Source organism: Hemicordylus capensis, chromosome 1, assembly GCF_027244095.1.
Source record: "Hemicordylus capensis ecotype Gifberg chromosome 1, rHemCap1.1.pri, whole genome shotgun sequence".
Lineage (NCBI taxonomy): Eukaryota > Metazoa > Chordata > Lepidosauria > Squamata > Cordylidae > Hemicordylus > Hemicordylus capensis.
In genome coordinates this window covers 121,399,505-121,425,427 of record NC_069657.1, presented here as the reverse complement: position 1 = coordinate 121,425,427, position 25,923 = coordinate 121,399,505, and the positions used below count along the sequence as shown (strand labels likewise).

Below are 25,923 nucleotides of genomic sequence, written 5' to 3'. Positions count from 1 at the left end.
GGCGGTGGTAAGACCTCTATTAAAAAAGCCCTCCCTTGATCCCTCCAACCTGGACAATTATAGACCTGTGTCTAACCTCCCCTTTTTGGGCAAGGTGATGGAGCGTGTGGTGGCGTCCCAGCTGCAGAGGGTCTTGGATGATACGGATTATCTGGACCCTTTTCAATCTGGCTTCCGCCCCGGGTATGGGACTGAGACTGCCTTGGTCGCTCTAGTGGATGACCTACGCCGGGAACTAGACAGGGGGAGTGCGTCCCTGTTGGTTCTGCTGGACCTCTCGGCGGCGTTCGATACCATCGACCATGGTATCCTTCTGGGCCGCCTCTCGAGTATGGGAATCGGAGGCACTGCGTTGCAGTGGTTCCGGTCCTTTCTTGAGGGGAGGGTTCAGAAGGTGGTGCTGGGGGACTACTGCTCGGCCCCGTGGCCGTTGGCCTGTGGGGTCCCGCAGGGATCGGTCTTGTCCCCCATGCTGTTTAACATCTACATGAAGCCGCTGGGAGAGGTCATCCGGAGATTTGGACTGAGTTGTCAGCAATATGCGGATGACACTCAGCTCTATCTCTCCTTGTCATCTGATCCTAGGGAGGCGGTGGATGTCCTGAATCGGGGGTTGGAGGCCGTGATGGGTTGGATGTGGGCTAACAAACTGAAATTGAATCCGGATAAGACGGAGGTACTGTTGGTCAGTAGGAGAGCCAATCGGGATGAGGAGATTTTACCGGTTCTGGATGGGGTTGCACTCCCCTTGAAGGAGCAAGTACGCAGCTTGGGGGTACTACTGGACCCGGCTCTGCTTTTGGAGGCTCAGGTGGAGGCGGTGGCCAGGGGTGCCTTTGCACGGCTTCGGCTGGTGCGCCAGCTGCGTCCCTTTCTTGAGAAGGCAGATCTGGCCACGGTTACCCACGCCTTAGTCACGTCACGGCTGGATTACTGTAACGCGCTCTACGTGGGGCTGCCCTTGAAGAATATCCGGAAACTGCAGCTAGTGCAAAACGCGGCAGCGAGGGTTTTATCCGGAGCTGCCCGTTGGGAACATATCACCCCCATTTTGAAAGAGCTGCACTGGCTGCCGGTTCGTTTCCGGGTCCAATTCAAGGTGCTGGTTTTGACCTTTAAAGCCCTAAACGGTTTGGGCCCAGGGTATTTGAGGGACCGCCTGCTCCCAAGGGTTGTTGCCCGCTTGACTAGGACATCTGAGGGGGCCCTGCTCCGGGTGCCGACAATGAGGGAGGCCCGGTTGTCGTGCACTCGGGACGGGGCCTTCTCTGTTGCTGCCCCCAGACTCTGGAATGCTCTCCCAGTAGCCATTCGTTCCTCGGACTCCATCACGGCTTTTAGAAAGCTTTTAAAGACTTGGCTTTTTACCCAGGCTTTTACATGATTGTTTTCTACTGTGGCTTCTCTGTGTTTCTATTTGTTGTATTTGTTGTGTTGTTTTATGCCTGTTTTTATATGTTTTTGTACTTTTAACATGATGTTTTAATTGTGTTTTTATTGTATGTTTTTAACTTTTGTAAACCGCCTTGGGGTTATCTTTTTAATGAAAGGCGGTATATAAATGCAAAAATAAATAAAAAATAAATAATCCATAGCTAGTATCTGCCAAACACATTTTGACTATACAGTCTTTATCAGTGGCTTTTCTACTCCAGCTTATTGCAGATAAATGAGATCATACAGAGTATCCATTTCTGTCCTGGAACCAATAATTTTCCTATTTCCTGAGAACTTGTAGTTATCAAGTACACTTCACAATACCTCCTACTAGGAGGCTATTTTCTCTTCAGATATAGTGAAGTGTACTTGATAAGCAGTAACTACAAGTCCTCAAGAAAGGACTTTGATATGTCCCTGTCACCAGCCTGCCCAATTGCCGCTCCTGCCATGGCACATTATAATGACATCACCATGTAATGTGATGACATGACTGTAACACATTGCAGCAAGAGCAGTGGCTGGAGGCGGTGAGGAGAGCAAGTGTGTGGGTGACAGCGATGGGGAGCATCCACTTGCTCCTGCTCATGGAGGCAACACATGACCCGGGCTGTTGACACCCTTGCCTGCTTGGCACCCTAGGTGACCGCCTAGTTTGCCTACTGCAAGGCTGCACAACTTCGGCCCTCCAGCTATTTTTGGACTACAACTCCCACAATCCCTAGCCATTGTGGACAACAGTGAAGGATGATGGGAGTTGTAGTCCAACATCTGCAGGAGCACTGAAGTTGTGCAGCCCTGGCCTAGTGGATGGGTTGGCCCTGCTTGTGCAAAGTTAAAAATACCCCTATTGCAAAAATGGTTCCTGACAGTATATGATCACCAGACCAATAAGCAATACTTGCAATTCACCATTCCAGGGAAGATGATAAACTCTCTGCAATAGCAGAGAGAGATACAAATTTGATGGTGAGAGTTCCATTGCCTATGATAATAGTGACCTTGTCATTGACTGGATGAGGGGCATATTGACCTTGTGTTACTGACTGGATGAAGGGCATATTGCCTAGACTACGAAGTAAGTGATACATGGACAGAGAAATAGAAGGATTTGCATATAAATTACCTAGAATTACTAGCCGTTTCTAGCAATAAAGTCTTTCCTCCCACTTCTGAAAAGGGAAAGTAATACATAGCCTACTTATGAATTACTAAACATAGCTTTACAGAGCCCAGGCAGCATGGTAGCATTTCGAGAACATTATGCAACCTTTCAATACAAATATGGGATTGGTGTATAATCCACAGTATCATCCTGTTGCAATATATATCAAATCCAAAGAGACTGTGGAAGACTGTCTGAGCAGAAACAATATCAAATGTATGAATGAAGTCTTCATTGGCTTTACCTACAACCAACATTCGAGACTTGGGAGTAGCCAGAAATATTTGCTTCTCTAGTGTGCAATGTTCTGTGAGAAACATTCCCTGGGAAATGTCTTTCTCAAGAGCTAAACAGGGATGCTTTACTACCTCTTCCCTCCATTTCCACTCATCACAAGAGTAGTGAACAAGATAATGTTGCACAACACACATTGCATTCCGATAGCACTGTGGTGGCAGAGGCAAATATTGTTTCCATTACTACTATGCCTATCACAGAAGCAGTACATTTGATTGCTACTGGAAACAGACCTTCTTTCAATGAACAAAGAGGAAGTGCTACACCATGGCATTGTACCATAGCAATGCTGAAATTGACAGTTTGGAAGATACAAAGGATATAGGTAATAATGAACTTTTAGAAAGGATCTTGTTCAGAAGGCATCTACATGGAAAACATTTCTCTGTATATGCTGAAAAGTGGGACTTCAAACCAGGAGATCCACCATGAATCGGGTTCTTCAGTACTTTTCAAATCTAGAATCATCATTAATGTCTATTACTTTCCTGAAAGTGCACTTAGTTGATATTTCAAGCTTTCATTATGGGATAGGTTCAAATGGTTTTCACATATCCACTATCCAAGTGCCTAGCAATTCTGTTCCCACCAGTTAAAGAACCAGTTACACAATGTAACTGGTTTATCTGTAGTGTTAACAGGGTTGATGTATTGCACATTTGAACCAATGCCATCTGTCCCTAATATATCTGTCTATGAAAACCGCTTTTCTAATAGTAATTATGACAGGAAGAAGGTTCCGTTAGCTTGCTGTCCTACAATCAGAGCCTCTGTATATATGCTTCCACAAAGACAAGGTTGAGGAATGACCAGCTATCTTGTTTCAACCTAAAATTACAAGTGAGTTCCATGTTAATCAAGATATTATTCTACCTAACTTCATCCAGAATTTTTTTTAAAAAGACAACCAAATTGGAGAGGAACCTCCATATGCTGGATGTTCAGGGGGCTTTAGCTTTCTTTTTAGAAAGAACAGCATTTAGATAGATAAAAGCCTATTTATTTTTTAATCAGGGAAATGAAAGAGGAAAGGTTATTACAAAACAAAGTCTATTTCATTGGGTAGTAAAGACTATACAATTAGCTTACAACGGTCAAAACTCAACACCATCTTTTGGTGTAAGAGCACACTCAGCTAGTGCAATGGGATTCTCAGCTGTGAAATTAGCTGGCATTTGCATTCAGGATATCTGGAAGGCTACCATATGGTCCTCAGAGCAACCTTTCATAACACATGATGTGCTAGGCTTTCAATCAGCTGCTGCAGCATCCTTATAAGTCTTGATGTGAGATACCTGCATGCTCCTCTGATTGATAAGGTGGCTTAATTGCCTGTTAAAGTGAACACACACACTGAATCACAGCAAGGATAAATAGGTTGCTTACCGTTAACTAATGATCCTTGAGTGATCCATGAGTATTCACACAGCCCACCCTCCATCCCCACAGCAGGTATAACTATATATATATTTTTCTCAGTTATTTAACTGAAGGATGGTCATAAGAACAGCCCTGCTGGACCAGGCCCAAGGTCCATTTAGTGCAGTGTCCTGTTTTACACAGTGGCCAACTGGGTGCCCTGGGACCTCTCCTCCATGAATTTATCCAAACCCTTCTTAAAGCCATCCAGTTTGTTGGTTGTCACCACATCTTTTGGCAGACAATTCCACAAGTTGATTATGCATTGTGTGAAAAAGTATTTCCTTTTTTGTCCCTAAATTTCTTGGCAATCAGTTTTCTGGGATGACCCCTGGTTCTAGTGTTATGTGAGAGGGAGAAAAGTTTATCTCTATCAACTTTCTTCACATCATGCATGATTTTATAGACCTCTATCATGTCTCCCCCCACCCTGCACCAATCACCTTTTTTTCCAAAGAAAAAACCCCTGGTGTTACAGCCTTGCCTCATAAGGAAGGTGCTGGTGCTCTAGGTCAGGGATTCTCAACGTTGGGTCCCCAGATGTTATTGGACTTCAACTCCCATAATCCCCAGGCCTAGTGGCCTTTGGCTGGGGATTATGGGAGTTGAAGTCCAATAAATAACATCAGGGGACCCAACGTTGAGAATCCCTGCTCTAGGTCATCTTGGTTGCCCTCTTCTGAACCTTTTCCAGTTCTACAATGGCCTTCTTAAGGGCAGTTGCCCAGGGACTGAGAAGAGGCACGCTCTCTCATTTACAATGGGAACACTGAAACACATGAGGAATGAAGCAGGAGCACCGTATGGAGCTTTGAAAACCTTCCCAAATTAATCTTTGGCACAGCATGAACAAGACTTGAAAAATCCTTAGTCCTGAACATTCCCTCTCCAGGGGCAAATCTTATCTAAGTGCAAAGTAGTATTTTGTGCTGTTGTGTGTGCATCAGTAGTAATTGTGTGATGGAATTTGTTTTATTTCCAAAGGCCTTCTGAAAAGTGGTAGATGTTCATATATTTTGTAATGTAGGTAGTAGTAATCCAATGTGCATTCATTAGGTAAGTGAGTATGATGAAAACACCTCTCTATATTTTGAGCTACACTCTTTATGATAGAACCCACAGTTAAGATGTAGCTGGAGTATGTCACGGTGCTGTGGCATTCCGTGCCATTTGGGAATGGCATGGAATAGTATTGTGTTTGCACACACAACCATCGTTCATGTTTCCAAGAGTGATCTCTGCCCCTTTCTTATTTCAGTGGAGAGCTATAGGGTACTGGAAATAAGAAAGAGGTTTGGGGAGTCTCTATTATTTCATCATCCTGATTATCATCTCCTCATTCACCAGGTTGCCAAGATGTTGTTGGTGATAGATTACTCTCCACATCTAGGACTTTCCTTGTGGTCATTATTGTGACCAAAGAAGGCATTGTCAGTACTGATGGTGTTGTCGATATTGAGTATGTTGTTGTTTCTGATGTTGAGGATAACAGCATAAATGAACACAATGTCAGTTCTGACAAAGTCGTCATCAGCATGGTATCTGAGGTGTCCACTGCTGGTATTGGTGTAGCAGCAAATGTCCAAGTAGTAGTTGTCTGTATCAAAGCCGAGATTGGTGATCAACTTCGATGATGTCGTTTCGTGATGTTTGCTTGTATCATCCTTTGCTGTTGACAAGTCCGTCTCCTTCTCCTTGTCCATTGGTTCATCCTCATCATTGGATCACTTCCTTGATGTTGACTGTTTTTGTGCTCTCTACAATATAGAGGAAGCCTCGTTGTGTCTTTTAGTATTGGAGACAGTAGTTGGTATCCACCCAGAAGATATTGATACTAAAAGCTTCAGCATCAAAAGTACCAACCATTGAGATGGACTTGGTGGGTGATGTATGTGCTACCAAGATGGAATCAGCAGTCAGTGTTGGAAAGCGAGCTGTGGCTGCCAAGTTGTAAAGAATGTCCCTCAAACATAATTCTTGTTTGCTTTGAAAACAAAAAGGCACCTCATACAGGAGCCAATTTTGTGCTCTTTTCCAAAGTACAAGTCTTGTCTCTCTGAAGATGGTAATTAAGCTTTGCATCTAACACATTTCTTTAAATGTCCTTTTAACACTAATTAACAGATCCTTATGCTCTGACACCCAAAGCAGATAATGAAAACAATTAAGACTCTCCTCACTGTCTGCTCTATTTTGTCTCACTACAGTTCCACAAAGGTTGCTGGAAACCCAGAGCAATTTCCTCCTGATGCTTCAGTCACAACAGTTGGAAAGAAACCAAGGAGGGCAGCACTCTAACCATCATTCACAACAGCAGCACTGAGGTGCATGAGGGCACCATCTGGAATTCTGAAAATCTTACCAAGGTGGCTACTGTGCATTACCCATTAGTGTGGATACACAATGGATCAAGACAAGGATCCGCAGATTCTTAGTCTAAAATTTAAAAATCTAGTACAGAAAGGACCAGAAAGTCATCTCCTAAAAACATATACGTCTCAGTACAAGACTACTGCCATGTTTATGTTTTAGTTACACATGTGCAGCAGGAAGCAACACTGTTCAATTGAATCTTTTGATGTAGGGAACAAAATGCAGCAGAAAGCTGCACACATGATCAGGGGCGTAGCTAGGGGAGAGGGGGCCTGTGTTCATCCCTCTCTCAGGCGGCCCCCCAGAGTGAGGGAAACAATGAAGAAAATAGGGAGGGATAGAGCTGGAGGGCCCTCAGGAGCTGGGGGCCCGTGTTCTTTGAACACTTTCATTCAATTATAGCTACGCCCCTGCACATGATGCTGAATTCATAGCACACATCAGAATAGGTGCAGTTGGAAAGAGTGGCTGGACTCAGCCCAGACATTCCTTCACCTCCTCTTCCACTATAACAAGCAATTTCATTTCAATTTCATTTTCATTTTTCAATTTATATCCCGCTCTTCCTCAGAGGAGCTCAGAGCAGTGCACATGCTTATTTTTATCCTCACAACAACCCTGTGAGGTAGGTTGTGTGAGAGGGTGGCAGAAGGGGATGATCAGGTGGGCCAAGTGTCCTCTTTCTCATGTTCCTATCCTGCCTAACAGTTGATCAGCACAACCAGAGGGAGCTATTGAAGATTATGCAACGTATGCACACACACACACACTTTTAAAAGTTTTGCTTACAATTTAAACCAAAAGAATGTGAAAGCTATCATATGTGGGGGGAAACAAGAGTTTTTCAAATATCAATATACTGTACTTGAATGTATTTCAGCATTTACTAATAATTATAATTTTTTTTTACCTTGGGCAGCTTCCGGTCTCCTTTCTCAGATGAGTCCTCCATTTCTGGACAGGGATAAAAGCCCGGAAAAGGGGTAAAGAGGTTAACTTTTGGCCTGCATGAGCCTGAGAAAGCACTAATCAAGCTACTGATGCTTCGAAGGGAAGAAATCACATGTGGGGGAAGGGCTGGATCACTCAGAAGATCAGATAGCATGTTGCGTGTCTCATTTAGTACAGAAAGATCAACTCCAGTTCCACTGCAGGCATTCTATAAAAGAGAAAAATATTGTCAGCTATTAATAATAGCAGCACACTTTCAAAATGTTACTGTAAAGTTGCTAAATAAAAGCATTGACTTAGAATGTTTGAATGTTTTTTTAAATGGTACCATAAACTGTTTTAGTATTTTTTCCAGATACATGGATATTCACAAATTACAACAAATAATACTCATGTAAGAACAGGTGACCCCTGGTATGCATGGGGGTTTCTTTCTCTGCTACAACCGCAGATAATGTAACTGCAGATACCGAGTCATTGCGTCAATGGGACTTGGGGGGTTAGGTTCCTGGAGTGGAGGAAAGGCTAAAAACAGCTGGAAAGGGTCAAAATAATAGAAACCAAGTGCTGTACTGTGCTCTGCAGGTTCCCAGATGTCCAACAATGCCCCCCCCCCCGCAAGGCCCAATTCTGCTATTTTGGGGTGGAAACTTGCAATTTATTTTATTTTATGCAAATGAGCCACAAAATGCCTCCTGTCTTCAAAATGGTGGCTGAAAGTAACCTCAGAGGGCACTTCCAAACACCCCAAATCCACCGACATGCACTTAACCCTTTTTTACTGCCCCCAGTTTGCTTACAGTTTGGGAGAAAAATAGTCTTTGAAACACCAGATTTTCCTATTTGCACTTATCATTTATTCCTTGTATTATTTATTCCATTTCCATAAGATGAAGGCTTCCTTCAAAGTCAGTTTTCATGCAATAGTTTGTTACACATTTGCTCACAGTTAACATCACCCCTTGATGTTACACCCTATTAGATGGCTATAAAGTACAATATTCTGCACTTGAGAGAATAAGGTCCTTCCCTATGCATCCATTGGTATTCATTATGTGGGAGGAGATTACAAAGGATAGCCCTCATTATTCGCGGGGGTTCCATTTTGGCAAACAACCATGGATAATGAAGCCTTAGGTCTATGGGAATTGGGGGTGGTGGTGGTGTTAGGTTCCCAAACCCAGGAAAATGACTGAAAAATCACCAAAAACTCAGGATAAAAGCAGAAATAAGGAAGGAGCCAAACACTGTACCTTGGCCACCTCAGCTCTCCTTTTCCCTAGCAATGGTTCCCAGCTCCTCCAGTAATGCTCCTCCAGTAATGCAAAGACAGATTTCCATAAGAAATTGTGCACTCCCTCTCTTCTGTGCTGAAGCACATAACTAGCCTGGTTGTAATTTTTATTTTATTTTATTTTAGGCAAGGGTGTGAACAGCAACCCAGCTACCTCCTACCAGCAAGGCTACTTCTTTACACTGATTAGGTGAAGTAGATGTCAGGCAATAATATACTATATTAGAACACAAGAAAGAATTGTGCAAAGAATAAAATATAACTTGGTCATTCTCTAATTATACTAAAAAGCTCTACTCTCTGTGCCAAGTTAGGGCCAGTGCACGTTACACTAGCTACTACGGAGCCTGAAGGCCCTGGTAAGGGTGAGGAGACTCTCCATGTTATGCCAGAAATCCACCTGGGATGCAACTCATGTGTTACAGGTGCAGCATTTTCTTAGGTCTGCCTATACTGTGTTGCTAAAAATTGGCTTCTGTTTGATATGAAAAAGGCAATGTGGCAGGATTAAAATATTAATGAAAGAGCTGCACTGGCTGCCAATTTGGGTCCAATTCAGGGTGGTGGTTTTGACCTTTAAAGCTCTTAACTGTTTGGGCCCTGGATACCTGAGGGACGACCTGCTCCCAAAGGTTGCTGCCTGCTTGGTGCGGTCGTCGGGGGGGGGGGGGCTCTGCTCGGGGTGCCGACAATGAAGGAGGCTTGGGACAGGGCCTTCTTAGTTGTTGCCCCCAGACTCTTGAATGCTCTCCTGGTGGCCATCTGCTTCTCAGTCTCCATCACAGTTTTTAGAAAGTGTGTGAAATCTTGGCTTTTTACCCAGGCTTTTATGATTGTTTCTATTGCTGCCACTTTGTATCTTTTATGGTTATATGGTGCTTGTTTTTTAAAATCTTTTAATCAGATCTGTATTTTTATACTCCAGCTAGTATTTTAATTATGTAATTTTTGTAGTCTTGTTTTAAGTTTGGTGTGAATCGCCTTGAGATTGTTTTAATGAAAGGCGTGATAGAAATTTAACAATAAATAAAATAAAAGATTACCTCTTCTGTTCTTTTCACCAGTCTTTCTGTATACAACATTTCAAGGGCTAAGAAAAAGGCTAATTTCCAAAGACTAGGTTCAGTTCAGCTTTCTCTTAAATATGAGCCATCGTGCTGCTCACTGGTAAAATGAGACACTGCTTGTGCCTCAACCTAAACTAAGTCTACATGTGTCAAAAGTATCTAGAAGCTATTTAAAAAGAAAAAGAGAGAGCTTGGGAAGAGTTTGTATACCTCGTTTCCTAGAGAGGTCTGGGATCTTCCTTCACCCAGGAAGGGGTAGTGTGGGAAGCAATGACGACTCAAGCCACAAGATGCTCCTCCCAATTGGCAGCTGCACCCTTGAGTTCTAGGTGCTGCTGTTTCTGCCACATTTTCCCTCACAGGCACCTCTAAGGTCTTTGCACGCAGCTCCATTTTTATATCAGTTATAAACAAAAAAGTGACATTGGCCAAAGCCTGATACTTTTCCTCCTGAAGATGACATGATGTAATGTTGCCTGGTTGTCATGGACCCCTCCTTTCCATTTCCAAGATGCACTTTGGAACCATGTATGCACCAAAAGTGGCACAGAATGTGAAAGAAAATTTTGCTCCTGAGTTTTGCTTAATCTAAATTAACAAAGAATGTGCACTAACCAATTGTAGTGGATAAGTTCGTCCATAACTAGCTGTGATCAGTACTTTAAAATCCACCTGTCACTACTGTGTGATGTGAAGACTGGTCAAGAAACAGAAGAAGAGAAGCAAGCTCTTTGCAGACATGCAATGTGTATATCTCAGGGCTAAAGTAGTTAAAACCAATGGGCCTTAGTCAAACATAGTTCTGGTACCTTGGCAGGCAGAAAAGCAGCTGGTGGGAGAAAAGCAGAATACAGGACAAGAACTGAGCATTAGGACTGTGCATGCAATGTCTAGCCAGCAACTTCAGAAACAGCCTCATATGGGCCATTCTGGAGGAGGTCGAAGAAGCTCCTGATCAAAACATGGAAAGCCCATTTTGGTTCAGACTTCTCTGGCCTCTTCTGGGAAAAATTGGAGCTTTCCGGAGAGAAAGTCTGCTCTCTTTTTTGCGTGCACGAACGCAGCTGGGGTGTGTGTGTGTGTGGATCTTCTGCATGCCTAATGCCCATGTATTTATTTTTGTTAAAATAAAAATTTAGCCCATTTTTAAAGTCGTAGTTTAAAAGTGGTAGATTAGCAAGTTTCCCTCTGAGATTATCTGATGTCACATCACTTGCCCTGTGATTCTCTGCTGTTATATTACTGCAGGGTTTCACACACTGAGTATTTCCTAGTTACTTTTAAAATGTAATTGGATGGCCAAAAACACACAAAAAAAACAACTTGAACCTGACCCCAACATTCTGAAGGTCCAAAGAACCCTGAACCGACATTTGTGGGATCAGGATGGACCTGATCCCAACATCTACAATGGTGCAAAGCCCTATTTAGCACCCTTCCCTGTCTGCCATTGGTCCAGTTGAAATCTTCTGCTGCTGGTTTGAAATGAAAAAGTTGCTGTAAAGGCAGTTCAGCTCTTTACTAGAAGCCCTGGGATCACAATCTAAGGCAGACCTACAAATAAGAGCATCTTCTTCTCTGTTTGTTTTTAGGGGACCCTGAAAACATACCTATTTTCCAGGCCTTCAACTGATACCAAATTTTCTGAATTTTAATGTGTTTATATCTATTATGATTTTTATCTTTTTATGAATTTTTAATGTTTTATATTTTATGTTATGTTTTAATTCTGTACAACGCCTAGAGATTTTGATATTGGGTGGTATATAAATTCAATAAATAAACAAATAAGGAATGGTTTCCACTCTGGTCCACTTGCCTGAGCTTTCTTTCACCCACAACACAGGGAAGGAACTTTATTTATTTATTTATTTATTTATTTATTTACACAGTAAGATAGGTGTTATCGACTGGTTTGTTTTATCCAGACATCGAGTTCTTCCCAAGGACCTGGGATGGCTGAATTTTATTGTCAGTGTTGTTGCTGTTGTTATAGATATTGTCGCAGAATATAGGCTGTTCCCAGTAAAGCTGCTTTTTGTAATTGGCTGATGGTGATTTCTGTGGCCCCTATGGTGTTGAGGTGCTCTTCAAGGTCTCTTGGAACTGCACCCAGGGCGCCAATTACCACTGGGATTATTTTGGTCTTTTTCTGCCACAGCCTTTCAATTTCAATTTGTATTTTGCTATTTTTTCTATTTCTTTTTCTTCTATTCTGCTATCCCCTGGTATTGCTATGTCGATTATTTTAACTTGTTTTTCTTTCTTCTCGACTACAGTTATATCTGGTGTACTGTGTGGCAGATGTTTGTCTGTTTTGTGTGGCAGCTGTTTGTCTGTTTGTAGTCGGAAGTCCCATAATATTTTTGCATCTTCATTTTCTTCAATTTTTTCAATTTTATGGTCCCACCAATTTTTGGCTACAGGTAGCTTGTATTTTTTGCAGATGTTCCAGTGTATCATCCCTGCTACCTTGTCATACCTTTGTTTGTTGTCAGTCTGTGCAATCTTTTTACAACAGCTGATTAGGTGGTCCACAGTTTCATCTGCTTCTTTACAAAGGCGGCACTTGCTGTTTGTTGTTGACTTTTCAACTTTTGCTCTTATTGCATTTGTTCTTAGTGCCTGTTCTTGTGCAGCCAGTATTAAACCCTCAGTTTCTTTCTTCAAGTTGCCATTCTTAAGCCATTGCCAGGTCTTGGTGATGTCTGATTTTCCAGTGATACTGTGCAAATATTGACCATGCAGTGGCTTATTTTTCCATTTTTCTGCTCGGTTCTTGACTTGTTCTTTCTTGTAGGCAGGCCTACAAGAAAGAACAAGTCAAGAACCAAGCAGAAAAATGGAAAAATGCTTTGTTTCATTGATGTTTAATAGTTTCTCGTTATTGACCATTTTAAGTGCATCTTCTTTACTATCCTTTATATATTCTTCAAGACCTCTTTTCTCCTCCTCTACTGTTTGATGGACTTGCAGCATTCCCCTTCCACCTGAGCTGCAAGGGAGGTACAGCCTATCTACATTACTGCGGGGGTGCAGAGCATGATTGATGGTCATGATTTTCCTGGTCTTACGATCTAGCGTCTCTAGCTCTGCCTGGGTCCAGTCTATTAATCCTGCAGAGTATCTGATAACAGGTATAGCCCAGGTGTTTTGGCTTGTATGGTGTTCCTGCCATTGAGTTTGGCGGGTGTTCCCACCACTGTTCCCATTTGGCAGGTGTTCCTGCCATTGAGTTGTTGTTGTTATTATTAGTATTAGCATTTATTCAATTTCTATACCTCCCTTCCAAAAATGGCTCAGGGTGGTTTACACAGAGAAATAATAAATAACTAAGATGGATCCCTGTCCCCAAAGGGTTCACAATCTAAAAAGAAACATAAGATAGGCACCAGCAACAGTCACTGGAGGTACTGTGCTGGGGGTGGATGACTGTTTCATAAACACACAGACACACCTACCTCCTCTCCATACACTTAGAACACTATAGAAGGGCAGCTGCCTTGAACACTGCACTGTTTTAAGACAGAGCTCTGTTCTGGAGATGGAGAATGGGGCACTTTCATTTTCTGGAAGCAGGAAAGAAACAGCACTGGCCTCAGTCATTTTGAAGGCTATGCAGTGAGTCGCTTGGAGCAAAAACAAAGCAGAGAAAAGCAGCTGGCTAGAATTGCATTGTTTCTCCATCTCTTCTCCGACTTTCTTTCTTCTGCGGTGGGGTGGGGTGGGGTGAGGAACCCCCACCCCACCACATACTTAGCACACACCAAAAGGGCAGCTGCCTTGAGCACTGTCTCCCCACAGTACAGTGCTAATGGAGGGTGTTCTTCCTTCCTTCCATAAACAGATTAAAGCTTCCATCTGGAAAGGAAAACGAACCCAGGCCCACAGGCAGCCTTCATAGCATTGCTGTGGTGACCACATCATCTCTGTCTGCACCAGAAAAAACAGAGGAAGCAAAAAGAGCAGCCGCTGGAAGGCCAAATGCAACAGGGGTGGCTGACCTTGCATTCTCCCTCTCTAGAGACAAGAATCCATCGAGCCTGGTGTGCAATTTTCTGAACGACACAGCTCAGATCTGTCCCTCTTCTTCTTTCAAGGAAGGCAGTGGCAGGAAAGAGACAGCTCCAGCACTCAGCCTTTTGACCATCTTTTGAGCATAACCTTGTTTAAGACAGAGCTCTGTTCTGGAGATGGAGAATGGAGCACTCTCACATTTGGGAAGCAGAAAAGAAATAGCACTTGCCACAGCCATTTTGGAGGCTAAGGCAAAGAGTTGCCTGAGGCAACAAACAAAGCAGAGAAAAGCAGCTGGCTAGAATTGCATTGTTTCTCCATCTCTTCCCACCACCACCCCCTACCCTGACACACAGACATACACACTTCAACCTTCCTCTTGCTACCTTCAAAGTAGCTGTTCATCTCCTTCCTGGAAGCAAAGAATAAAGCAACTCAATATGTAGCCTTCAGAACAGGACCATATTTAAAAACAGAGCTCTTTTCTCAAGGAGGAGCATGACATTGTGTGTCCCTCCCCGTCACCTTCCAGGAAGGCAGAGATAAGCCTCATGCTCCTCTTTCAGAAAAGAATACTGTTTTAAACAGGGCTCTGTTTTGAATCCTGCATGCTAAGTAGTTTCTTTCCCCCTCCTTTGAATGTAAAAGTGGGAATGCTCATAACACCTAGTTGTCAGCTGGGTCACCTGGAGGCAATTTCCACTAACCCCAGACCACCAGGTGAATGTTATTTGCAAACCTGGTCCAAGCTAGCTAATGCTCTACATTACTTTCTTGTCCATGATGTCCTTCCTAGGTGAAAACCATGTAAGCATCTAGACTGTGAGCGAGAGCCCATAAATAGCTACTGCAAAGGTTTTAAAAGGCCCATAATAAAGTCTCATCTGAAAAAGCCCTAAGACTGTGGCAGGGTTAGGCTTGGTTTTGAGAAGGCAACCAGGGGTGGAGCCACCATTGGGCGAATGGGTTCAAAGAACCCGGGCCGCCACTCCCAGGGGCCGTGCCTCATGGCCCAAGACACACATACCCATGTCTGACGTCAGATGCGGGGGGCATTATTTCATTCCGAAATGGGTCTGTGCGGCCCCGTTTGGGAACGAAATCAGCCCATGCTGCATTGGCAGCACGGCCAGAGTGACTCTGCCACAGCGGCCAAACATGGGCCACCGCCAGCCTCCCTCTGCCACTGAAGGCAACCATGATCCTGGCCTCACTGCCAACGCAGCTGGGCTGATCTCCCTCCCAAACAGGGCCGCGCAGCTCTGTTTGGTAGGGAGACCACACACCCACATCAGACCTCAGGTGCGGGGGGCATGGCTAACTGGCCCCCTGCGTCTGATGTCAGACGTGGGGAGCAGGGGGCTGCCACAGTGGCCAAACATGGGCCACCACCAGCCTCCTTCTGCCACTGAAGGCAACCATGATCCTGGCCTCACTGCCAACGCAGCTGGGCTGATCTCCCTCCCAAACAGGGCCGCGCAGCTCTGTTTGGTAGGGAGACCACACACCCACATCAGACCTCAGGTGCGGGGGGCATGGCTAGCTGGCCCCCTGCGTCTGATGTCAGACGTGGGGAGCAGGGGGCTGCCACAGTGGCCAAACATGGGCCACCACCAGCCTCCTTCTGCCACTGAAGGCAACCATGATCCTGAAATGACAAACTGCTGATTTGGTAACAAAACCAATCAAGCAGGAGTACATCTTGTTCTGTTAAGATTCAAGCCAAGATATAAGATTAATTAGCCAGAGATGCATTATTGAATTTCTTTTTCCCCCTAAACCTTGATATTTTTCTGCCCCTTTCATTTAAACTCCTTTTTTTAAAACAAGGCACAACTTTTTTTAATGAAAATACATGCCTTCTCATTTTATCTTAAAGTTTAGCCTTATGCTGCTACTAGTAGAATGACAATAATTACCTCAGTTATGCTTCAGGTCTCCAATCTACCTAAATAACAATGGCAGGATCTTAATGATGGCTAAACCTTAGAATTAGGAACTAATTGAGACTCATTTTCCTCTCTCTTTTAGCCTATGTGCTGTAAATCCTAAACCAATAATCCAAGTTTTGAAGGCAAAACCACACGGTGACACACCGTGGGCTCTGTAGCTGCATCTCCCAACTATGGGGGACGGGGTGGAACAATTGGATCAGGGCTATGGTGCTGGGAGAACAGAATGTCATGGAGAATTAGGAATACAATGTATTTAGGTATAAAAGTTAAATATTTTGTTCTATTCACTGGTATCTGAATCTGGGCCAACCAGTTTCTTGGAGCAAGACTGAATATAGGTAACATTTGTTTTGCTTCAAGACACTGAATGTGTGTTAGCCAAGACAAGCCCAAACTTGCCCTTCCACAAGTCCTATGCAGGAAACTATTCCTAAATGAAGTTCTGCGCTGCTAGCATCAATTTCACAGGCAAGTTTCATATAAGAATACAGCCAAATCTCATTTCAGAACTTCAGACTGAAGTTCTACTCCTTGAAATAGATTTTGGATCTGATTCCCATTTGACAGCCTGTTTTTTTTTAACTAACTGGTTTCTACAAACCATAGTTTCCTAAATTCAAACATAACAATTTGTCATTATATCTGAATTGGGCCATGATATCCCAGAATTTTAAATATATTGGGATGTACAAGATATGCCAGTGACAATTTTTTTTAAGGACAAAATTAGCTTTCAGAGGGATTGTTTTAATTTGAAGACTTTTAAAAATTAGAAATAAGTTGTTCATAAGAGATACAGTATGAGAGAGAGAGAGAGAGAGAGAGAGAGAGAGATATTTTTCTGTTTGATCATGAAATCAAAATAAAAAATTCCCTGTCTATACGATCTGAAATAAGTTGGATTTCTATAACAAACATTTAGTAACATTTTTGGATTCTTTTCCTCTGTTTGCCATTTAAGATATACTGACCTGATAATGTGGTTTATACCACTGCTTTAAGTCCCAGTCCCAAAGAATCATCTGTAAGACAACAAAACAGGGAAATGTAAGCACAAAGGAAGAAATTTTTTTTCTTTATTATCTCTTTGAATTCTCTCAAAGAATTCAGTTATTTAGCTGATTAAAGTGTAAGCTAAATAAAAAGTGCATTTTACTAATTCAGTGTGAGGGCTGAATATACCCCAAAGTCAGTCATTCTATGACTGATTTCTAATAAGAAATGACCAGTCAACATACACACCAAAATATAAATAATCGTAAAACAAAATCAAAACAGTAGAACTTGATAACACCACACCAGGTTATGCAAAAATCTCAGTTACAATTAAGTTGTTCCCATCTCAGTTTACAGGCTGCTGCACAGATTCTTGCTGTCCCCGCTGTGACAACTGCATGTTGATCTGCCAAAAGATAGGAGATGTAATACTCTTCTGATTGACCAGGCCTATTTTTAAAAAATGGTTTGATACAGATAGTACAAATGCCCCTATAATAGGCACAGTGTAAAAGAACATGTAAGACAGACTCAATGTCACCCAAACCACATGGACATAGCCGGTTCCTTAGCAGTATCCCCTTAAATCTGCCATCCAAAATAGCAGAAGGCAAGGCATTAAACCATGCCAGCGAAAAGGCTCTCCTCTTGTTTAAGGTGGTCAAGTGGGTGAGGTATACAGTTGGCAGGGGGAAGTTTGAAAAACCACCTAAAAAGTGCTACTGGTGATAACCAGACCTAACCAGAGATGCAAATTTGGAGCGGTATAGAAATGTACTAAATAAAATAAAATAAAAAATAATAATTAATTAATCCAATTGCTTCTCCATATCTGCCACATGCTGTTTAATAATTTCTTTGGCAGCATCATGACCCAAAGCCAATAAATAATGTGGTGAGAAGCCATATCTGCCCAAATTGTCATAGAGGCTGTTGCGCCAGGATGAGTGAATCTCATCTTTCAGAACCAAGGGGGCAAAGCCCTGGGGGCCAACATATAATTTAAGCCAGTAGTTAAATGTACGAAGCCATACCTGTGCCTCAACTCTGGTCAACCCTGTTTCTAAACGCAAGATAGCATTTGATATGCATCTGGGGACTTGAAAAATGGCATGAAGAAATTCAGATTACACCACTTCTAAGGGCTTAAAATTACAGGTGGGACAAATCTGAACCCCGTACAACATTTGTGCCAGTATTTTAGCATGATGTACCCTAACCGCCGCAGGAATGTAATTTCCCACATTAGTGTGAAAGAATTTGAGTACAGAGGATGCACTCCTCTGCACGTATTCACACTGTGGGCCCCATGAACCTTTTGCATGGAAAACTAGACCCAGGTACTTATAGGTCTTAACCTGCTCGACCCTGCACCCATTAATTTGCCATTTGTGTTCTTTTGGTCTCTTGGCAAATACCATGACCTTGGTCTTCTGTGTATTTATAACAAGCGACTCATCTTCACAGAACTCTGTGAGTTTTCTTAGCGCCCTCCTCATACCAACTAGTGTTCTTGATAGTATGGCCACGTCATTGGCATAAAGTAAAATCGAGATGGATCTACCAGCTAGCTTAGGCTGAGGGATGTCAGGGTTGTCTAAGAGGAGGATTAAGAAATTAATGTAAAAAGTAGCAATAGCAATAGCAATAGCACTTACATTTATATACCGCTCTATAGCCGGAGCTCTCTAAGCGGTTTACAATGATTTTAGCATATTGCCCCCAACATTCTGGGTACTCATTCTGGGTACTCAAAAGTAAACAGAAAAGGAGTTAAAATACATCCTTGCTTAACCCCTTCTGCATAGCAACAGGTTCATGCATGCAAAGGTGATGCTCTATCAAGTTAAATAGGGAATATTCCTATTCTGCATGCCTTTAAAATCAAATCAGCAGGCATATTCTATTTTTCCCCTACATGCCACAGGATGGCACTCAAATCCAAAAATGCAAGCAATTGTTTACTTCGAGTCATGCACAACTTACTTTTTGAAAAGAAACTGCTACACTAGAAGGAAAGGAAAGATTGTGCCATTGAGTTGGTGTCGACTCCTGGAGACCACAGAGCCATGTGGTTTTCTTGGTAGAATCCAGGAGGGGTTTACCATTGCCTCCTCCTGCGCAATATGAGAGGATGCCTTTCAGCACCTTCCTATATTGCCGATATAGGTGTTTCTCATAGTCTGAGAAACATACCAGCGAGTATTCAAACTGACAGCCTCTTGCTCGCTAGGCAAGTTACTTCCCTACTACACCATTAGGTGGCAATAACACTAGAAGGGTGCCATTCAAATAAAAACACAAACTTTTGAGAGCAGCTTAAGGGAATAGTCATTGTATACTTATACAAATTTTAAAACGTGTGATTCTGACTAAAATAATCCATTACAGTGTATCTATATCTGATCCTAAGCTTGAGTAGTTTGTAACTTGACATTTGCAGCTATTTTATTGTCTTCATCTTAAACAGCTTATGTTCACTATTCGTGTATTTATCATTCTTCCTCTTCTTCCCTCTATGTGTTACCCCCTCCTCTTTCAAAATTGGTCCTTGAAGCAAGGATCTATCTTTTTGGCTTATTATATTGTTATGTACAATGTTCTCTCTCTCTCTCTCTCTCTGTATGATTCTTTCTAATAGTGAATTCAGGAGATTGAGTGCTATCAGTTTGGAAGCAAAAGAATGGCCCAGCAAGGATGTGTGTGCTTCCAGGACCTTAGAACATTGAGAATAGTTGCACTGCAAAATGTTGTGGTATCAGTTGCGGTGTGGAGGGGTGTGTGTGGGGGAATGGGGAGAAGAAAGACAAGGAACTGGTCTGCTAAAACTAACAATTGTCCTAATAGTTTGTAGTAGGTATCCCGAAGTGAGGATTAGGGTGGGAGAATGTGTGCTGTCAGGGTGAAAACCTCTCCTCTGCACTATATAGGTTTTTTTCAGGAGAAAAAGGAAGGAGGAAGGGGCACTTTTTATCTTTCCTGTTCTCCAGAACCACCCCCACGCACTACAGCAAAACAACCTGAGACATCTAGCACTATAAACACAGCAGGATGGGAAACAACATTTTTCTCTCCCCCCCCAAAAAATGTAACACACACACACACACAGCACACATGCTCTGAAAATATTACAAGGCTCCTATACCAGCCTAGCTGGAGCCTTGAACTGGCACATTCCTCTTCTGGCTACTTTGCATCATTTGTTGCAGATCCCCACTCGTTTCCTTTAATATCAAACTTGAGAGGTCTCATGTCTGAACAGGAATACCCTTCTTAGGAGCTGGAGACACACTGTAACATGTCATGGTCCCTCACTTGCAAAATCTATTTCCCAACATTCCCTCACACACTTACAACATTCTTTTATAATCCAGTGTGACAAAAACAGAATCTAAGCTAGAACTATGTAAAGGAACCGACACAATCTGTAGTCAGGTTGCCAGTGGCATATTATTATTCTGGCAACTGTCTTCTCTGATTCACCATGCTGTGAAAGATACCTCTCCTTCCCTGTGGGCTCTGAACAGTGCAAATAACTTAAGAGGAGGTTGGATCACTCACTTCATGCTGGGTGGGAGAGAAGCAAACCTCTTCTCTCCTTCAAGTCTTTGGACATGCAAAGAGGCAGAGCGGGGTTGTTTTTTAATCTCATGTTGGAATTTGGAGACAGAAGCAGTGAAAGATCCCACTGCTTTTGAATCCTTGAGAGGTTTAATGTTAGCTCAGAGGTTAGACCTGGCCTTTGCCCTGCATCTGAAACTCATGCTGGATTTTCATTAGGGGTGGTCCAAGGGCAGCAATCCCAGGAAAGTCAAGATTCCGAACTGGACAGGCAAGCCAGGAGTCAGGACTGAGAAGCAAGTTAGAACTGAAGCAAGAACTGAAGAATCAAACCAGAAACACACCCGGGTCAAATAAACCTTGTTGCTCAGGCAAAGTCCAACCTCAAACAGGTAGCCTTTTATAGTTCTTCCTGTTCAGGATACAAATACAATGAATATTTTATATACTGCCTTTCAGCCAAAATTCCCAAAGCGGGTTTATATAGATATAAATAAAAAAAATGGCTCCTTGTCTCTAGAGGGCTTACAATCTAAAAAAGAGACATAGGATAGACACCAGCAACAGCCACTGGAGGGATGTTGTGCTGAGGATGTACAGAGTTAGTTGCTCTCCCTCCCCCTGCTAAATAAAGAGAATCACCACTTTTTAAAAGGTGCCTCTTTGCTCAGTTAGGAATTCAGAATCTAGTTGCCAGCCAAGGCTGGTGGAACCGGTCCAGAACCTTCTACTCCTGGGATAGTCCCAGGCTGCAGTTCTGGCAGCTCATCACAGAAGGCAGCAGCCCAAAATACCTATGGCTTTTAGCTTCAGTGCAAGCAGTTCCTGACAACTTTGGAGATGCTCAGAAACAGAGATAGTCTTAGTAATCTAAATCAGTGTGTGGTCAGAAATTAGACCCCACCACTTACTAAGTAGCCTGTGGATGCCAGAAGACTTACAGAAGTGGTGGGAGTGGTGGAAACCACAGGTTACCAATCCTAACCAAAATCTGTGGATCACAGATATGCATAAGAATAGCCCTGCTGGATCAGGCCCAAGGCCCATCTAGTCCAGCATCCTATTTCACACAGTGGCCCACCAGATGCCGCTGGAAGCCACAGGCAGAAGTTGAGGGCATGCCCTCTCTCCTGCTGTTGCTCCCCCGCAACTGGTACTCATCCTGCCTTTGGCTGGAGGTGGCCTATAGCCCTCCGACTAGTAGCTGTTGATAGACCTCTCCTCCATGAAGTTACCCAAACACCTCTTAAAGCCATCCAAGTTGTTGGCTGTCACCACATATTGTGGCAGTGAATTCCACAAGTATATAGGAGTATATTTGGTTCTAATGGAAGATATCGCTGCAAGCAGGGAATAAATTTATCCCCTCCCCCACAGTCGCGTTCTGGAATTTTCCTTCTCCTATCTAAGTGGATTGCCTGCAAATGAATGGCTGCCATTAATTCCTACGCAGAAAAGCAAGGTGCTACACTTGGAAACCTGTCCAAAACCAAGGGAAGCCTGAGCTCCATTGAAGGTCAGTTCCTAAAGCCGAAAGCCTTAGGTGTTGTGGGTTGCTGCCCTCTGTGATGAGCTGCCAGAACTGCAGCCTGGGACTCCCTTCCGATTCTGAAGGCCATCATAGGATTGTCAAGGAGGAGAAAGGAGGAATGCAGCTCCAAGCTTAGGAGTGGAGAACTGAGCCTCATTTTCTTCCCAGAGTTCAGAAGTCATAGGCAGTTTGAGGGGTGGGAGAGGACCAGCCCCAACCCCTTGATCCATCTCTGGTCAATTCTTTCCCTTCCCTCCCTACCAAGCTTAATGAGCCTTCTGGTAGTAAATAAAATAATATCTACTAGTAGTAATATAAGCCACCTAATGGTGGAGTGGTGAAGTAACTTGCCTAGCAAGCAAGAAGTTGCCGGTTTGAATCCTCGCTGGTATGTTTCCAAGACTATGGGAAACACCTATATCGGGCAGAAGCAATATAAGAAGATGCTGAAAGGCATCATCTCATACTGTGTGGGATATGGCAATGGTAAACCCCTCCTGTATTCTACCAAAGAAAACCACATGGCTCTGTGGTTGCCAGGAGTCGACACCAACTCGATGGCACAACTTTACTTACTAGTAATATAGAAATATGGCCTAGAAATTGTTTCTTCTCATAAAGTGTGAGAAATATGAGAGCTTTCATAATTAGCAGAATTTGATAGAGAGATGTTGATTTGCTTAAAATCCAGATAATGTGTACCCCCTTCCGCATTCTGCATTGTCACTTAATTGTGTGTTCAACTAGTTCAAGCAGTAATAACACTGATCGTTGCAAGTAACTGTATTCTACATAATTCCTGATATATCAATTTCCATGTCTCTTATACAAAGCAAATATGAACATAGGAAGCCAATTTCTTATGAGGCAGACCATTGGTCCATCTAGCTCATTGTCCACAAAGACTGGCAGTGGCTTCTCCAAGAATGTAGCAGGAGTCTCTCCCAGCCTTATCTGGAAATGCCAGGGAGGATACTTGGATCCTTCTGCATGAAAGCATGCAGATGCTGTTCCGAGAGCAGCCTCATCCCCTAAGGGGAATATCTTAGTGTTCACACATGTAGTCTCCCATTCAAATGTAAACCAAGGTGAGCCCTGCTTAGCAAAGGAGACAATTTATTCTTGCTTCCACAAGACCTCAGGGCTCCATATTGTCTCCGATGTTGTTTAACATCTACATGAAACCGCTGGGAGAGATCATCACAGCAGATTTGGTGCAGGGTGTTATCAGTATGCTGATGACACCCAAATCTATTTCTCCATGTCAGCATCATCGGGAGAGGGCATAACCTCCCTAAATGCCTGCCTGGAGTCGGTAATGGGCTGGATGACGGATAACAAACTGAGACTGAATCCAGATAAGATGGAGGTAATCATTGTGCGGGGTCGAAACTCGGAAGACGATTTTGATCTGCCTGTTCTGGATGGGGTCACACTTCCCCGGAAGAAACAGGTACACAGTCTGGGGGTGCTTCTGGATCCAAGTCTCTCCCTGGTCTCCCAGGTTGAGGCGGTGGCCAGAGGTGCCTTCTATCAGCTTTGGCTGATACGCCAGCTGCGTCCGTTTCTTGAGACAGATGACCTCAAAACAGTGGTGCATCTGCTGGTAACCTCCAGACTGGATTACTGTAATGCGCTCTATGTGGAGCTGTCCTTGTACATAGTCCGGAAACTACAGTTGGTTCAGAATGCGGCAGCCAGGCTGGTCTCTGGGTCATCTAGGAGAGATCATATTACTCCTGTATTGAAGGAGTTACATCAGCTGCCGAAATGTTTCCGGGCAAAATACAAGGTGTTAGTTATAACCTATAAAGCCCTAAACAGCTTGGGCCCTGGGATATTTAAGAGAACGTCCTCTTGGTTATGAACCCCACCACCCATTGAGATCATGAGGAGAGGTCCATCTGCTTTTGCCATTGGCTCGTCTGGTGGCTACTCAGGGACAGGCCTTCTCCGTTGCTGCCCCGAGGCTTTGGAATGTGCTCCCTAGTGAAATAAGAGCCTACCCATCTCTGACAGTTTTTTTAAAGTTTTCAAAGACATCTGTTCACCCAGGCTTTTAACTGATACTATTTTGATTGTTTCAATGTTGTTTTAGAATATTGTTTTAATTTTTATTTTTATTGTTGTGTTTAAAATTTCTTGTTTTTGTTTTTAACTAATGTTTAAATGTTTTTTATCTTGTTGTAAACCACCCAGAGATGTAAGTTTTGGGCGGTTTAAAAATATGTTAAATAAATAAAAATAAATAAATAAGACTAGTTCTCCTCCCTATAATTGGTGTGTGAGCCGCCTAAGCTCAGCTCACTAAATATGATTTGGGATGTGAATTCTATGTTATAAATAAGTGCAGTTAGATTATGTCTTTTGGATGAAGCACCTTCCCTCATCACAGGGTTGCAGTGGTGGGAGAAAGTGTAGCAATCAAAGTTCTCCCTTCCACACCACTCACAGTGATATTTCCCTATTTTGTTCTCATGAGCTCTCAGCATACTGATTATAAATCAGATGTTAGTATTTTAACTGTTTATAAGGCTGTTATATCCTCTGCATTTCAGTGGTATGGGACACATGGTACGCTGGGTGCTTCAGAACACTTTAAAAGGGCATATATGAATAATTTTGTCTGAGGAAGCATATGAAGGGGGAATGAAACTATAGGTGGTCTTTGTGTATAATTAGTCAAATACCGACATGAAGCTTTGCTACCTGGTAACTGTAACACATTTGAAAGTGGTTCAAATCTCCCATGAAAAGAACCATGTTTACCAGAACAAATCAAATGCATATCTGATCATGCAGTTGCTCTGCTGGCATACATCACATTCACTTCTTGGAAAAAGTGGGGAAAGTACACAGAAGAGATTTTTGTAAATGAGACCGTACATGTACAATAGACTTAGAGTGAAGGTTGACTGTTAAACATTGTGTGCACATCACATCCCTGCACACAATTTTAACAATTGAACAACAGCTACTAGATATAAAGCTTGACATTTTAGATCATTAACATTGTGGAAATGTAGTAACTTGATAATTATTTTTAAAAACCTAATAATCTGTTATTTTTAAATGAAAATACACCTGTGCTAGGCAAAACATAATTGAAACTATTTTTGCGTAGATCTCTTTTCAGCTTAAGCACTATCTACAGTTTGAATATTTTATTGATTAAAAAATGATTTGTATTTGCTAGCAGCATCTGTTTGGCACTGGTTAGGAACTAGCTCAGTAAATAAGCATTTCCATGGCAACACTGCACAGAATTAACCAAACAAAGATACTAACACCATAGCAACTTGATTCAGGAGTCAACTCTGTAAGAAATCTTCTTTCATAAAATTATTTTGACCAGAGGAAAAGGAACATTAATTTGCAGCAATAAAGGTGTTTTTAATGTTATGTTTTCAAGTCTTTCTCATTAGCAATGTCTAAACATACTACTTTTTGAAAATGAAAACTTATTGACTGCTCTGAAATGTTTCTCTCCAGTTTATTCCTTATACAACTGCAACTGATAATGCACAATATTGGGTCTCCCATTCCCCACAATGGCCTCTGTGAGTCTCAAATTCCTTCCTTGTATATAACCCAGGTGCTTCCCCATCCCCAGCTAACAAGTGTCTGGGAATCCAGTCTGAAGGAGATATGACTGGGGAAAAAGAGAAAGCGTTAATGGGAGAAGAGATAAGAACTCCCGTCCCATTCTGACACTTTTCTCCTTATCTATTTAAAATATTTATACCCCACCCTTCCAGTACACTACTGCTCAGAGTGGTTTACAACATTAATAAAATAGAGACAATATAAAACAATAAAAAATTAACAGAAGTTAGAAAACTAGGCTAAATCCACATTTA

The 25,923-nt window shown here is 42.7% G+C and overlaps 1 protein-coding gene across 4 annotated transcripts in view; it reads right to left on the bottom strand.

The window, feature by feature from the left end:
• PDE3B (phosphodiesterase 3B) overlaps nucleotides 1–25,923 on the bottom strand; it is a 131,885-nt gene that overhangs the window by 59,035 nt on the left and 46,927 nt on the right. For all 4 annotated transcript variants that reach the window (XM_053283716.1, XM_053283715.1, XM_053283713.1 and 1 more), the window contains exons 2-3: nucleotides 16,947–16,997; nucleotides 7,602–7,850 (exon numbers count right to left, since the gene is read on the bottom strand). In XM_053283716.1, the coding sequence (XP_053139691.1) occupies nucleotides 7,602–7,850; nucleotides 16,947–16,997 (300 nt within the window). The remainder of the gene's footprint in view (nucleotides 1–7,601; nucleotides 7,851–16,946; nucleotides 16,998–25,923) is intronic.